The sequence below is a fragment of the Rhinopithecus roxellana genome, chromosome 1 (genome assembly GCF_007565055.1).
Source record: "Rhinopithecus roxellana isolate Shanxi Qingling chromosome 1, ASM756505v1, whole genome shotgun sequence".
NCBI classification, from domain to species: Eukaryota; Metazoa; Chordata; class Mammalia; order Primates; family Cercopithecidae; genus Rhinopithecus; species Rhinopithecus roxellana.
In genome coordinates, this window is record NC_044549.1 from 152,562,157 (window position 1) to 152,578,228 (window position 16,072).

A 16,072-nucleotide genomic window follows, 5' to 3' on the forward strand; every position below is an offset into this window, starting at 1 on the left:
GCAAAATCTCTCTGCTACAGCTGACTGCCATCTAGGTTCTCTTTTTAACTAGGCTTACTGTCAGGTATGAGAATTTGGTTAAGGGCTCTGACTGGTTTCGCTTAAGCTTAATGCCACTGCTACCTACGAACCCTGAGTGCGTTTCAATAGCAGCGAGGTGGAACAACACGACTTTCCTTATTCTTTATTCACTATTATTATGAGGATGGGATGCAAAGTGTTAACAATCCCTAAAAAGATCAGTGATTCTCCCTGTGAGCCTCCAGCCACATTACTTTGTCACGTAGCTGACCAGCTGCAAATTTTTAATTGGTGCAGTGAGCCAACTGCTGTTTGGTAATGGTGCGCTTCATTTGCAGTGGAACCTTCTGTCTTCAAGGACTCACACTTTCCACTTTGCCAACGCCTTAAAAAACCAGGTTTATTTAGGAATAAAATGTCATTTTATTTTAAAAGTGAGTTATATTACTACCCATCTACCTTTAAAATAAAATGTAAATTACACAACTATATTTAGTTAATATTAAAAATTAGTAATTATAAATATAACTATAGGTTATATGAGTTAAGAAAGAGGAGAGAGGAAATGCATGCTCACTGCAATGCAAAAAAACAAAACCTAATTACCTAAGGCACAAATACATAGGGCCAGACACTAGGATTGAGAAAAGGAAAAGCACAACTACACTGATAGGTTTCCACATACCCACAACCCTCGATCGTGGCCTTTTTATTGATGTAAGATATGTATTCCCTCTACTTCCATGTGGGTATCATAAATGTGTGAATCTTGCTGGGCTTAAGACAATAGGGTACAAGTCCTGAGGACAATCTGATGAAGATGCTCAGCCTCAGAACTTTCTAATTCAGTTCTCTACTGGTCATCAGGCAGCCTCTGTTCCTCACATTGCTAGTCCAGTAACCCTGTTTTGGGATGCAGCCACCAAAGATTTGAAAATCTTGCCGATTTTTGTGATAGGGAAAAATGAGAATTTTCATGTTTTTTTTTTTTTTTTTTTTTCTTTTTTTTGAGACGGAGTCTCGCTCTGTCGCCCAGGCTGGAGTGCAGTGGCCGGATCTCAGCTCACTGCAAGCTCCGCCTCCCGGGTTCACGCCATTCTCCTGCCTCAGCCTCCCGAGTAGCTGGGACTACAAGCGCCGCCACCTCGCCCGGCTAGTTTTTGTATTTTTAAGTAGAGACGGGGTTTCACCGTATTAGCCAGGACGGTCTCGATCTCCTGACCTCGTGATCCGCCCGTCTCGGCCTCCCAAAGTGCTGGGATTACAGGCTTGAGCCACCGCGCCCGGCAAGAATTTTCATTTTCATTGACTAGAACACATGTCAGAGATCATTAAGTTGAGAAACAAAGGTTAGTCACTCCCTTATTGGCCCCCACGATACCTTTCGTTAATGGTGACATCAATAGGGATGTCATCAGGTTTTTTTCCATCAATGGTCCACCAAACCTCATTGCGAGAATCCATCAGAAAACTAAAATAGACCGTACAGGGGATGAGTAGCTCCTCTCCTGAAAAAAAAAAAGAAAGAAAGAAAGAAAAGAAAAACAAAGACGAAGGTAACCCATTAGTGTTTATCCTTCACATGGCTATATTGGTTCTACTCTCTGGCTAATCAGAAGCTACGAGTTATATGTACCGGAAACCCTGCTTATGAGTAATTCTCTAGTCGACTCCCATAAGGTAATGTACCTATCATACTTCATTCCAAAACAAACAAGCAAAACCGAATAAAGAAGCCCATTAACTTTGTACAAAATTACCAGAGTGACCATTTTTAATATAAACGTATTCTAAAATGATGATATTTGTTTAAAAAGTCTCCGACAAGTCTAGGCATAGGGGCTCACACCCGTAATTCCAGCACTTTGGGAGGCTAAGGCAGGTGGATAACCTGAGGTTAGGAGTTCAAGACCGGCCTGGCCAATATGGTGAAACCCTGTCTCTACTAAAAATATAAAAATTAGCCAGGCGTGGTGGCACACACACCTGTAATCCCAGCTACTCGGGAGGCTGAGGTAGGAGAATTGCTTGAACCCAGAAGGTGGAGGTTGCAGTGAGCCAAGAATGTGCCACTGCACTCTAGCCTGGGCAACAGAGTGAGACTCCATCTCCAAAAAAAAAAAAAAAAAGTCTCTGACAATATCCTTTTTAGCCCTAGACCTTCTTAGACTGCTCTTCTCCTTTGTTATTTTCCTCAAGAAGGGTGACTAAGGATAGGTTCTCCATATCTTCAGTCCTTGGCCAGGAAAGATGGGGAAATACCATCACAGAGAGATCTGGCCGACGAGGCCCACCTTGAAATGCTCCAGCTATCAGGGTACGTTCAATAAATTTTAAGACAACTTAAAAATAGAAAACTCTATGCATCCCTCTGAGATGGAACATGAGGTTAGGGAGATCCCTAGGCAGAAAACAGTAGTAACAGCAGCAGCAGCAGCAACATACTTACTAAGAACTTTGTACAAGTAATTGTGCTAAATATTTATATTTATTAATGGTCTTATTTAATCTTACGAAAGCACTATGAGGTATTTTTTAAAATCGATGTTTTCCAAATGTAAAAGTTGAAGCTTAAGGATGCTAAATGATATTCCTAGGTTAAATCATTAAGTGAAGGGCCAGGATTTGACCTAGACTGACCTTACATCCCAGTTTGCCTAGAACAGTTCTGTTTTATGCCTGCTTTCCTGGTTACCTATATTAATAGGTAGTGGCTATGTTTAATCCCAGAAAATGTCCCAGTTTAGATGATGAATTATATCGCCACCCTAATTTGAACTTAGGCTTATCTGACTGAGTGGCCATACTCTATCTACTCTCCCAATGCAATGTCCTTAAGTCTTTTTCCTCCAGTTTTCCATATCTATATGTCACTAAGAAAGATAAAGGGAACATGGATTCAACAATCTTTCTGTCAGCATAGTTTGATAGGTAGACAAATATATTTATGTTATTAATTAGGGTATACCCTGGCAGCAGGAAGAGTATTCATATGACTATATAAGCCATAGCTAATTCTAGGAAATTCAGCCTCTTGCCGTGTTCTCTGTGCTTCACAAAGCAAGTCATATTTTCAAACTTCTCTTGATTTTTTTTTTGGCATTGTTCTCCATCTATGTTGATCATTAGTATCTTTTTTTTAGAGTAAAATCAAGTTTCTATGTCAACATATATAACATACAAGATCAATTGTATCTTTATTATTGTTTGTTGCTATACATTTATTCCTACCAGGAAAAATGTCATATTTATAAAATTCTCAAAATAGTTTTGGCACAGGTCAAATCTCATTTTGTTAAGTCCTGAACTCTTTTAATTGGTTTTTTTTTTTTTTTTTTTTTTTTTTTTTTTTTTTTTTTTGCATCAGCCTCTTCCCCAGCCACCCTGGCCTCCTAGCTCCAGAATGCTTTGCTGCCTACCTTGATGCCACAGCTACTTTTACTCCTACTCATGTTAATTCTAGATAAACATAAACATTTAATGTTACAGCCTTTCTACCCAATTGTACGCTGCAGAAATCATGCGGCTCTTCTGCATGAAGACTTAGCATCCCTACTCCGAAGAGGACTCCATACAATTTTTCTGATGCTTATTGGCAAGAGGAACCAAATAGAAATAATCAGAAGGATGCACAAAATGCACCCTAAGATTGCCTATAATGGTCAGTGTTTTAAGGTCTATAAAGCTTTATGCCTCTGTGTTCATCCAAATACTGGATGGCAAAGAGGTCCACATCCATGTTCCACATCCGTGTTAACTTACTGGCAAACAAATGGTGCTCGTGCATCATCCAGTTCAAGTTGCCAGCTGCAAAAATGCACAGTGAGCACATGGGGACCCCACTGCCATGTGGGTAGGAAGCACCCTCAGAAATATCACCCTCAACTTACTGCCACTTGACCAGCCTAGCAAATGCACGCGTGTCAGACAGGTTGTACTTATGGCTTAAGGAAAGTGAGCTAAAGACTTCAAAGATCCTTTAGATAGGGCCCAGAGATACTCATGGGGGCTGTATGTGTCTTGCACCCCCTCCATAAACTTTTTGAATTTTTTCGTTCTCTGATAAATATCCTACATACTCCCTACCGACCACAAAATAGGCACTGCCTGAAACAAGACGCGTTTCAAGCGGAGGACACATTTTGACAATTCCTGTGTTTGTCAGCTTTCCATTAACAACTACATACCTCTTTTTCCACCTTTTTTTTTATTGAATGGCATCCTCTCAGTTGTTTTCACCCATTAACAACTGACTATTATCTTTAGCACATTTTAAACAGATGCTCTTTTATGCCTCTGTGAAAGTTGTCAGAGTCAAAATGGAGTCACTTGTGCCACACTCTAACGAAAAACAGTTGGGAGGTTATATAAAAGGGCTCTCACACACACATGCCTATTGTAAAAACTAGTACAAGGACTCTGAACACCACTATCTTGCACAAAGGCCAGCATGATTCTTACACAAATAATACTTCTGTGAGGACGTCTGACCACCAATTGCCAGTCAAGCTTGTACTGATGTTACCCTGTTACTGAATCTTAGAACCAAGGATAATTATTTCAAAACAACTTATGTAACCTTCCTCACTTTGCCTTTCAAAACTGTTATGTTCCTGTGTTTTCTGGGTATGACTATGGTCCCTGCATGGGATGCCATAGCACTCATATTCCTGGATTGCTATCTGCAATTCATTCCTGAATAAATCCTTTTCTTTTTGGAGAGCTATTCTCTTTGTTGTTATTTAGGTTAAAACTTCTCATTGGGTTTGGACTGAATTTATTATAAGTGATACAACAATACAACATAGAAAATGTTTAAAATTTTCTATAGTTTCCTATTCACTTAACCGTGGGAGACTTTGAGTCAAAAGAGCAACACATTATCCTTTATTAGGTCAGTTATCAATGATTTTTTGTCTATAGCGAAAAATTATGAAAACTAAAAGAAGAACCAAAGAGCCACAGTAAGCATTCAATAGTATTCTGCATCAGGGTCCACTAGTTTTATCAGTTGTTACCTATTATATCCACAGTCTTGCCTTCAAGATCCACCACTGACCTTTCATAATGGAGCGGGAGCTTGAAGGATGTCTAAATCTTCTGCTCATGTTGTAGCCTTGGTAAACCAAAGCCCTGTACAAGCTAAAGTTTGCATCAAACAGAAATCACTAATGAGCAGAGGAAGATGGCTAGCAGAAGGATAAGGAAGCAGATACCGAGAGTGAAGCAAAACATTCTTGAGTTGCCCATGGCATCAGTGAAATAACTGATATCCAGAGCTGCCTTGGTTTCTGACATTTCAGTTTCAATTCATGTGTTTCTTTACAACAGTGGTCTATTTTCTTGCATTAACTTAAATGACATTTTATTCCTTGTAATTAAGAGAATCTAAGTGAAATTCAGAGACATAGCTGTAATTACCTGGTTCTTTCTCATAGACCACATGATCATTAGGTGAATGGATCACAGGGGGCACTGCATTTTTTGGAGAGCCTGTGTTAGAGGAAGTAAAAAAGGGAGATGATGTTAAATCACGTAGCCTTATCAAAAAAACTGCTCTTCTTGGAACCTTGCCTAACTTCCTGGCACAGTTGGTCGGTTGTTTTAGAGAAGGCCTACAGTCCAAGATATACTCAATTACTGCACTTCATTCATTTAAAACAAGCAAAGCATAAAATAAAGGAAACACAGATTTGATGTCTGCTCCCAGTTCTTGACATGGGCTCCTAAATCCCTTGTGATTTCCTGTGTGATGGGGTAATAGGAGCATCTTTTGTTTTAACATGTTCTAGTCCCAAATTCCTAACACAAGAGCTTCTAAGACCTTTGGAACCTCTGGAGTAATGGGTGGATTTTACATGCTAATGAAATGATTGGTGGCTAGGGTTCCTATATAGCTTCTGGATGAGAGCTAGGAGCCAGAAATACCATAGATGATTAACACAATCTCCAGCCTCTCACCTATCTCTGGAAGTTTGGGAGTGTGACTGAAATTTCCAGTCCTTTTACTCAATCATGCCTGTGTGATAGAATCTCCATAAAAACCCTAAACAATCAGGTTTGGAGAGTTTCTGGGTTGGTAAGGACATCCAGAAGCTGAGAGGGTAGACCTCTGAACCCAGGACCCTTCCAGACCTCACCCTATGTATCTCTTCATCTGCATGTTCATTTGAATCCTTTATAATATCTTCTATAATAACCAAGTAAGGGTAAGTAAAAGGTTTTCCTGAGTTTTGTGAGCAGTTATACCAAATCACAGAACCTGAGGAGGAAGTAGTAGGAATCTTCAGTTTGTAGCCAACTCAGGGAGAATTGTGGGTAACCTGGGAACCTACTGCTTGTGATTGGAATCTAAAGTAGGGGGTGGGGCAGAATTTTAGGAAGGAGTCCTTCACCTGTGGGGTCTGTGCTAACTCTGGACAACTGGTGTCAAACTGAATTAAACTGTACAACATGCAGTTCATGTCCTCAGAAAAGGTGAGAATTACTTGGTGTAGAAAAGCCACACCTTTAGTGACAAAAGTGTTTTGAGCATAGGAAAAAATAGTTTTCACTTTACAAAGAAACAAATAAAACATACTAAATACCCTCCGTGCTTCAGGTCAGTTTGCTTAACAAAGCTTTCCAAAGCTTACATGATATAGATGTCTTATGTTACATAATACCTAATTGCTTTCATGCCTTAATCAGTTGTTTCTTCTCTCTGTATTTCTTCACAACATTACCCAAAGTGTCTAGTATGCAACCTGGTTAAATAAGTGTTACACTAATGAGTAAATACATGGAGAATTCACAATCATGATGTGAAGGCCGGCACATTAGTCTACTTGATGACGAGTTATCAGTTGAATGTTTGTTTGTGAGATTGCTGCTCTTTATAATAGTCAATACTCCTAAACTTTAAAAAATAATACATTGAATAGAGTTGTTAGTGTTGTCTTCAAAAGTACGAGCTCCAAAGATTTAATAACCAAGTTCTAATCCTGATTTGGCCATATATTAACCATATAAATATGCGAAAGCAAAGCTACTTGGTTTTTCCTAGTTTTTGAAAAGCTAATTTTTCATAACTCTAAAATGAGGATAATTAAAACTCATATCACAGTTTCATTATGAGAAATAAACTAAGTAATATATATTAAGGATATGCTACTAGCATATAATAAATGCTCAATACTTTGAAGCTTTAAAACAACAAACTTGTGTTGCTTGAAATTTGAGAAAGAAGCCCCCAGTGCCCAGACCCAGCTGTGAATTTTTAAATCTGTTAATCAGGGTGACCAAGTATGCTTATTCCCAACTCCCCCAAAACGCATACTTTTAAGTACATATATTAGAAACAACTGCCAAGATGAATACAAGATTGCATTATTCATTTGTCTTCTAAAATTTAGTCTGTTTTTTTCTTATGAATTAATCCCCAACTCAGCATTATTTAGAAAGTAAGCAGAAAAAGAAGAGAAGTGATTACAATATTGTTTGAATACTATTTGCACTACATGAAAGCCTTTTTGTTGCTAACTTACACTAAATCATGTCAGACCAGTAGAAAAAGCTCTGAGCAGAGACCCGGGATTTAGATTTACTTCTTCAACTAACTCACTAAGTGTCTCTAAACAGGTTACTTCCTGTCAGTGAGCCTAATGTTTCCATCTATTAAAAGATAGGGTATGAAAAAATAATACTCAAATATGCTATCTTTTTTTAATATAGTGGACACAGTGGTATTTAGGGGTCATCCCCAAAAGCCATATATCCTGACACTACTTCTCTATTTCTGGGTTTGCTAGGAGTTTGTCAACTCTAAGAATTGCCCTTTCCACTTTCCTAGTTTCTCATCCCCTATTCTCTTAGTGCAAAATAATGGTTGAACATTATTGTCAGCAAATACCTTCAGCAGTAGCTACAGCAGTTTCAGTATATAGAAAAATAGAGTTTACTTAATCCAAGTAAAACACTCTTTTGACAAAAGTATTGCACTGATTTTCCATTGCTTGCCGGAAACTGCATTAATACAATATGAATATTTTTTTAAATATTCTCAATCAATTTTAGCTCCAGAGTACAGATAACGACACAGGCCTTGTTCAAAGTCATGTTTCTAATAAATGGCAGTGACAGAATGTGAACACAGATCTGTCTGGTGCTCCTTTCCCTCCCCAAACTACCTTTACTTCATTCATTCATTCACATATTCATTCAGTTGACCAATAGTTACTGAATGCTTACGATGTGCATGGAATTGCTGAAGGTTCTAGAGACAGTGCTGTAAACAAAAAACATGAATCTCTTTTCTTATACAATTTACATACCAGTGTGTAATAAACTATTAAAAACCATAACAATACTATCACATGCTTGTTGTGTGTACTGGATACTAATCACACTTACCTACTACCTTTACAGTCAGAGTCCTGGTAAGATGAAACGTACGTCCATTTTCTGGATATGTAACAACACATGTGTAATTTCCATTATTTGAAATAAAGGCAATGAGGAAACTCAAGTTCATACCTTCGGGTATTACATTATTAAAATTCTGTATTTTATAACAGCCCTAGAAAAAGTAAAAAAAAAAAAAGTTTACTTTTTAGATACATGCATAGAAAATACACAAACACATGCACACTCACATCTAATTTTGCACAGAACACCTAAATATTCATGCTGCAGTTTTTATAAAACTATTTTGGTCAAGTATTTGACCACATTTCTGCGAAGAATAAATGAAACACGTCATTATCTTTTCTGATCATGAGAAAGTAAAATTTTAAACTAAGATGTGACTTCAAAAACACAGGCTTCCTGTCTCAGGATCAAATTCTGGGCATCCTATGTTGATAGTAAAGCAAAGTTACAGTTTTGAAACAATGACTAAGGAAACTTGAGCAACTGCAAGACCTGCTATTTAGAAAGCAATTCTTTTCCTTTTGTGATATTTCTTCACTGATTATATTAATTTGGGAATCTAGTCATTCTGTCTGATAATCTAGGCCCTAATTTAGATGTCTGATTTTGGCATTTTTGAATGCCCTGTTGTTTCCCTGTATCAGATATTTCCAGACTGTTTTGTATTTTTCTTTTACTGTATCACTTTTTTTTTTTTTTTGAGATGGGGTCTCATCACTCTGTCACCCAGGCTGGAGTGCAGTGGCATGATCTCAGCTCATTGCAAGCTCTGCCTCCTGGGTTCAAGCAATTCTCCTGCCTCCGTCTCCTGAGTAGTTGGGACTAGAGGTGCAAGCCACCATGTGTGGCTAATTTTTGTAATTTTGGTAGAGATGGGGTTTCACCATGCTGTCCAGGCTGGTCTCAGACTCCTGACCTCATGATCCGCCTGCCTTGGCCTCCCAAAGTGCTGGGATTTCAGGCATGAGCCTCCATCTTTACCCCATTTTTATAACTGAGTATCACAGATTTCAGAAACTAAAAATAATATATCTTTATGGGCCTGATCAAGATCTAGGAATGTATTTCTGCTCCTAATTCACATTTTCATATAACTGTTGACATTTAACATTGAGAAATTGAACTATCTCATTCAACAACTATCTAATTCAATGTATCTAGAATCCTGTTTCAAATGATCATCTCACTATTTGGCTAAATTGTTACTTTTTGCCATTTTTGAGAAAAAAAAATCAGTACACTATCTGTGACAAAAATATATGTTGAACATTTACTTTCAGAAAAGCTTTTGTTTTTCTTTTAAATATCAGTAAGTCACCTATGACAAAAAGATTAGGTTATCTCTAAGGCTTTTTCCATCTTTAAATTTCTGGGCGTCTACTACTAGCTTGTAACTTCAATTTTTTTTATTCACATATTTCATCTTGAACGTTTGTATGATTAAGGTTTTCTTCAATTCCTGGAGCATGTATTTTGAAATATAACAGTTACACTGAGGCACATGTTGTAATGCTTTGTCACAGGAAATGTGTATTTTAAGAACAGCATTGAACTTCCATTTCATGGAAAAGATCATCAAGAGGAAGCTACTATAAGCTCAGGTAACGTAGTTTTTCAATGCAGCTTCTCCTGTAAGATAAGCAATACTTCCAGACACTTGTCACATCAGCGAACGATATCAATATCCTTAGGTTATCACAAAGGATAAAGTCTCAAAAGTCTATATTCTTATAAGTTTATGTCAGATTTGGTTTGAATTGAGTTTACAGTATCAATAGAACTATTTTATTTTTGTGGTACTTTTCATTTAAAAAGTTCAAAGGTATTTCCCCCTCATTTGTTAGCTTAGCTGTTCTCAAATCCCTGGGAACTAGACAGATCAGACTAAATATACTGTAATTTTATAGACGGAAAAAATGAGACAGAGATATTCTAGCTAACACAGTAGAGAGCTGAAATTCAGTTTTCCAGAAAGCTGAATAATGGTCTTTCATTCGCTTCTTAACTAAGAATGAACACCTCTCCTCAGCAGTGAGTTGAGGCTATAAAAATGATACTGAGACATGCACTTAACATATACTCTGTCTCATCTGATCCTTATTCCAAACACGTAAAGTTTGTAATGCTTTTACCTCCATTTTATAGATGAATGAACAAGGCCTAGAAAAGTTAAGTAACTGTCAATGTCATACCACTAGACAGTGCTAAAACTGGAATTTGAATTCAAATCTACTTGTTTCAAAGTCCTTGCTTTAAATTTCACCTGATACTGTCTTTTCATTCTATATAGTAGCCCTGAACGTGTGCCATCCCTGGAGCCAGCCCAAGTGAAAAGCGCAATGTGCCTCTATCATTTAAAACAGGCTAATTCCTGCCATCAGTGGTAAACTGAAGAAGCATACTTTTGAGGATGAGAAGTCAATTATTATTACTGAACTTGTCAACAGTATTTCTTTAAGAATGTGATGAAAGAAACTTTTTTGTAGCTGTTTCAAAGCTATTAGGCCTAAAACATTTTAGAAATAAAGGGAATATTTTACATTCTAATATGTGTGTGAAGGTAATTCAGGGCATTGTCACACTACAAATGTCTATTAACATTAACCTGTTGTGTGTCTGGTTAGCTCTCTCTGATCAGCAACTCTGTGTCTAGATCCTTCAACACACATGCCTAAGACACATAGGACAAATTTAAACATAATAAACTATTGCTGAAAAATAAAACCTGAATATGTTATAATGATTTCAAAACCATTTATTTGGAATCCAGAAGAAAACAAACATAAAAATAGATTTAGATTCCTGAAGAATAGGAAACGTTTTAAAATATAAGAAATGAATTAACAGTAAGTGGATTTCCACAATGAAGCAAACACTTGTCTGACTAGAAGACAAACAATCCTAGTTGACCCATTAGTTCCTCATTCTGAATTCAAAAGAGAGAAGTTAAATAGAAGAGCGATTTTTCAACCATGCTATGGTTGCTGTGGCAACCAACCACAACATATAGGTAAAGAACAACACAAGAAATGACTCTGGGATCTTTCAACTGAAATGAATCATGTGGGGAGGGGAAGGGTGCGGTGGAGGAATGTCATGATGAAGTAAGAACAAGTGTTTCCATTCAAGAAACCAACAATGTGTGAAGAACTGTGTGAAGGCACAAAAATGGAAATGATACAACTCTAACTTACAGTTATTCATGGTCTAATGGAGGATTGCAACGAACATAATAAAAGACATTTAGGGGCAGGGGAGTGTGAAATAAAAACAAAATAACTTAGGAAAAAGTTAATGAAGAAGAAAGATTTGGGCTGGTTCTTAAATGATAGTAGAATATTAACATCTATTGAGGAAGAAGGTAGACATGGGAAGTAGACACTTCAGGCACAGGAGAAAGTGTGAAGAACTCACCTGTATTGTCTTAATTTTTCCCTCACTGTCATTACTTAAACAACAATATTATAATATTCTGTTTTCATGCAGAGTTCCTCCTTTGGAAAATTCACTTGTATGAGGGCCAGTGGGGGGTAATAAGTTCCGTATCTGCATGTTCAGAAACTTGCTCAATACTTGGTGCTTGGTAAATGCTCGATACATTAGTGCTGCCTGATCAAAGGTATGAATGAGAGAAGCCAAGACCCAAAAGGCATGGAGTTGAGGGCTCATAGAGTGTGTAAGTGCTGATGCGTATTTGGAATATAAGACATTGGGTGGTGGGTTGTAGAATGGAAAGGGAAAGTAGACGTAATGACACAAATAGTTTAACTGAGATACAAGGTTTGAAGTGTTAGTAGTATCTACTGAAGTTTTTGCATTCTAGATGAAGTTGGTATAAAACATATACTTTGCTATGAAGTCTTAGAAGAGTTGATAAACTAGTCCCTTCCAATGAACAGAACTAAGTCATTCAATGATTGCACAACAAATATTTACAAAGTCCCTCCTGTGGTCCAGGCACTGGGTTAGGAGCTGGGTATACAATTGCCAGAAAAGAACACAAATGGTGCTTATTCTATGGAATTTTACAGTGCAGGCTAATTCATTCAACTATGTAATCAATTTCTAAGTACAATATAATTGTCTCAGTTTTATGCTGTGTGCTTGCTATTCAAGGGAAAGAGAACGAGAAAGGAAAAGAGTGGTCACTACTTAGAACAGAAAAAAGAGAAATACAATCACTAGAATAACAAAGACAAGATACGAATGAAGTGCTATCGAAGCAGAGTAGGTGATTTATATGGCCTGAAGTGGCTTCAAGTCTTCTTAGCTATTTGAATTTGGCTTTGTCTTTAAATCATGAATCTTGAGTCCTTAGAGGCCCTAAACTTTATGTCAAATGTTATATGTATATGCATACATGTACACATACAGAATTATATGTGTATAGCTCTGAAAGAAAATATGATACATACTCTCTCACACTAGAGGTTGAAAATCCAATCACTATATAGGAAGTATAGGAAAAGAAAAGAGATAGAGAACCAATCTAAGTTGTCAAATCAAATAGGAGCAGGCATTTAAAAAATAAGGCCTACTACACAGACCTTGAATTAACTTCTCAACAATATCTCTATGCCAACAAGAAGGCCAAGCCTGGTATGTTTTCAGAAAGGTTCTTTCCTGATACCACCTAGTCTGGAAAAGCAAATATTTTTCTATTTTCCAAGAGATAGTTATAAAAAAATGTTTGACCAATTCTGATTAATTTCACAATAAAAATGAAAAGTGGAGGTAATATATCAATTTTAATAATCAGTATGGGTACAAAGAAAACTAGCTTTGTGGAAAGTTACATCCAGAATGGTATCTATTCTGATAAATAGCAGGTGAGAGTATTTCAGCAGCTGTCATAAATGTAATCTATAAACCATCCAATAAAATGGTTCCTTTGATCCTCAGTGAGAAGAGAAAATTGTCTATGCTTTTATAAGAATCTCTAAGAGATAAAGTTTTAAATATCAAACTATAATGAAAAGAATTAATACAGTAATATGAAAATTAGGATGGCTTGCCAAAGACCCTAAATTAATCTCATTAGTAACAAAAGGATTGCATTACCTGTGTCTGTACTTCTATATGTTTGGAGGTTCCTATGTGAATAAACAGGCAGTCTCCCATTTATACACATAGTATATTTCAGAATTTGTTTTACAAGCCAGCTATTTGAAATTCTATAAATCACTTACAAACTGTGGTTTGCTTTCCAGACTAGTTACAAAACCTGGCTTATTCAACAAATATTTGCTGAACATCAGTTTAACTCACAGAAGTTAAACTAGAATACCTAATGTTGAATTAGAGAATTGTGAATTCTGGGTCCTAAATTAACTAAACTCTGCCATGCAGAAAAAAAAAAAAAAAAAGAGGAGAAAGAGAAGGCATGTGGAGGACAATCTAATCCTACCCCATTTCTTCAGCAATTCTGAAATGTAAACATTTGGTTCTCTATTTCCAGTAATCTCAGTTTGTCTGACATGCCTCTGATTTCTCAGGGCCCTCTATCCACAGGTTTCGCTATGTCCCACAGTCCAGTCCACACTCCAATATGTGTTCAAAAATCACCCTGCCCTTCCAAAATGTCCTAAGCTCCAAAAGTAAAGTCTGGACCACCCTCCTTACATCAGTTCTAGAGAGTACAGTTTTTGTAATCACACAGAACTGGCCTGAAATCCCAGACTCTCCCATTAGTAGCTGTATTATTTTGAGTAAATTGTATACGAAAATGTAAAAGTGTGGTTTCCTGACACATTACAGAGGGTAGAATCTTAGCTCCTAGTTCTGTGGCCTTGAAATATTTCTCAACTACGCTATACCTCGTTCCTCAACGATAACATGGGAAAACATGACAGCCTATTTCATAAGGATGTTGACAGAATTAAGGAAAATCAAGCATTTGGAACAATACGTGTGTACAGTAAATGTTAGGTGTTATTGTTTATCTCTCTGAATCGCCATTTTCTAATCTGTCAAAATACGGTATCTGCCTTGCACAGCTGGTGTTACATATGAATGTAAAGCACACAGCACACTGGATTGTGACTACTGAAATCTAAGAAATATGAGTTTCCTCTTTCTTTCTTCAGATTAGCAGCTTTCATCTTTCAGATAACAGGAAAGCAAATTTCCTGAAACTTATTATTATGGATCTATCTTTTAATCCTCATAGACTGATTTGCATTACTAAAAGAGACCATCTTTACCACGTCTCTCTCAGTAATGCAAATAAATCTATGAGGATTAATAGAGAGATCCATAGAAGTAGGAATCAATAGATGTAGGAACCTGCGTTGATAACAACTAAAAAAGAATTGCTGAAGAAGGGCCAAGACATCTGGGTAGCTGCTTGGGGATGACTGTAAAAGGTAGAAAATAGAAGACAAAGTTAGCACAGCTGTACAGAGACAGGAAGATCAAAGTTAGCACAGCTGTACAGAGACAGGAAGATCAAAGTTAGCACAGCTGTACAGAGACAGGAAGATCAAAGTTAGCACAGCTGTACAGAGACAGGAAGATCAAAGTTAAAACAGCTGTACAGAGACAGGAAGGTCAAAGTTAGCACAGCTGTACAGAGACAGGAAGATCAAAGTTAAAACAGCTGTACAGAGACAGGAAGATCAAAGTTAGCACAGCTGTACAGAGACAGGAAGATCAAAGTTAGCACAGCTGTACAGAGACAGGAAGATCAAAGTTAGCACAGCTGTACAGAGACAGGAAGATCAAAGTTAGCACAGCTGTACAGAGACAGGAAGATCAAAGTTAGCACAGCTGTACAGAGACAGGAAGGTCAAAGTTAGCACAGCTGCACAGAGACAGGGACAGGAAGGTCAAAGTTAGCACAGCTGCACAGAGACAGGGACAGGAAGGTCAAAGTTAGCACAGCTGCACAGAGACAGGGACAGGAAGGTCAAAGTTAGCACTGCTGTACAGAGACAGGAAGGTCAAAGTTAGCACAGCTGTACAGAGACAGGAAGGTCAAAGTTAGCACAGCTGTACAGAGACAGGAAGATCAAAGTTAGCACAGCTGTACAGAGACAGGAAGATCAAAGTTAGCACAGCTGTACAGAGACAGGAAGATCAAAGTTAGCACAGCTGCACAGAGACAGGAAGATCAAAGTTAGCACAGCTGCACAGAGACAGGAAGATCAAAGTTAGCACAGCTGCACAGAGACAGGAAGATCAAAGTTAGCACAGCTGTACAGAGACAGGAAGATCAAAGTTAGCACAGCTGCACAGAGACAGGAAGATCAAAGTTAGCACAGCTGTACAGAGACAGGGACAGGAAGGTCAAAGTTAGCACAGCTGTACAGAGACAGGAAGGTCAAAGTTAGCACAGCTGTACAGAGACAGGAAGATCAAAGTTAGCACAGCTGCACAGAGACAGGAAGATCAAAGTTAGCACAGCTGTACAGAGACAGGAAGGTCAAAGTTAGCACAGCTGTACAGAGACAGGAAGATCAAAGTTAGCACAGCTGTACAGAGACAGGAAGATCAAAGTTAGCACAGCTGCACAGAGACAGGAAGATCAAAGTTAGCACAGCTGCACAGAGACAGGAAGATCAAAGTTAGCACAGCTGCACAGAGACAGGAAGATCAAAGTTAGCACAGCTGCACAGAGACAGGAAGATCAAAGTTAGCACAG

At 37.7% G+C, this 16,072-nt stretch overlaps 1 protein-coding gene across 4 annotated transcripts in view; it reads right to left on the minus strand.

Moving 5' to 3' along the window:
• The window catches only part of IL1RAP (interleukin 1 receptor accessory protein), a 152,171-nt gene that overhangs the window by 31,159 nt on the left and 104,940 nt on the right, over nucleotides 1-16,072 (minus strand). For all 4 annotated transcript variants that reach the window (XM_030932257.1, XM_010385843.2, XM_010385844.2 and 1 more), the window contains 3 exons: nucleotides 8,413-8,578; nucleotides 5,443-5,514; nucleotides 1,403-1,529 (listed from right to left, as the gene is read on the minus strand). In XM_030932257.1, the coding sequence (XP_030788117.1) occupies nucleotides 1,403-1,529; nucleotides 5,443-5,514; nucleotides 8,413-8,578 (365 nt within the window). The remainder of the gene's footprint in view (nucleotides 1-1,402; nucleotides 1,530-5,442; nucleotides 5,515-8,412; nucleotides 8,579-16,072) is intronic.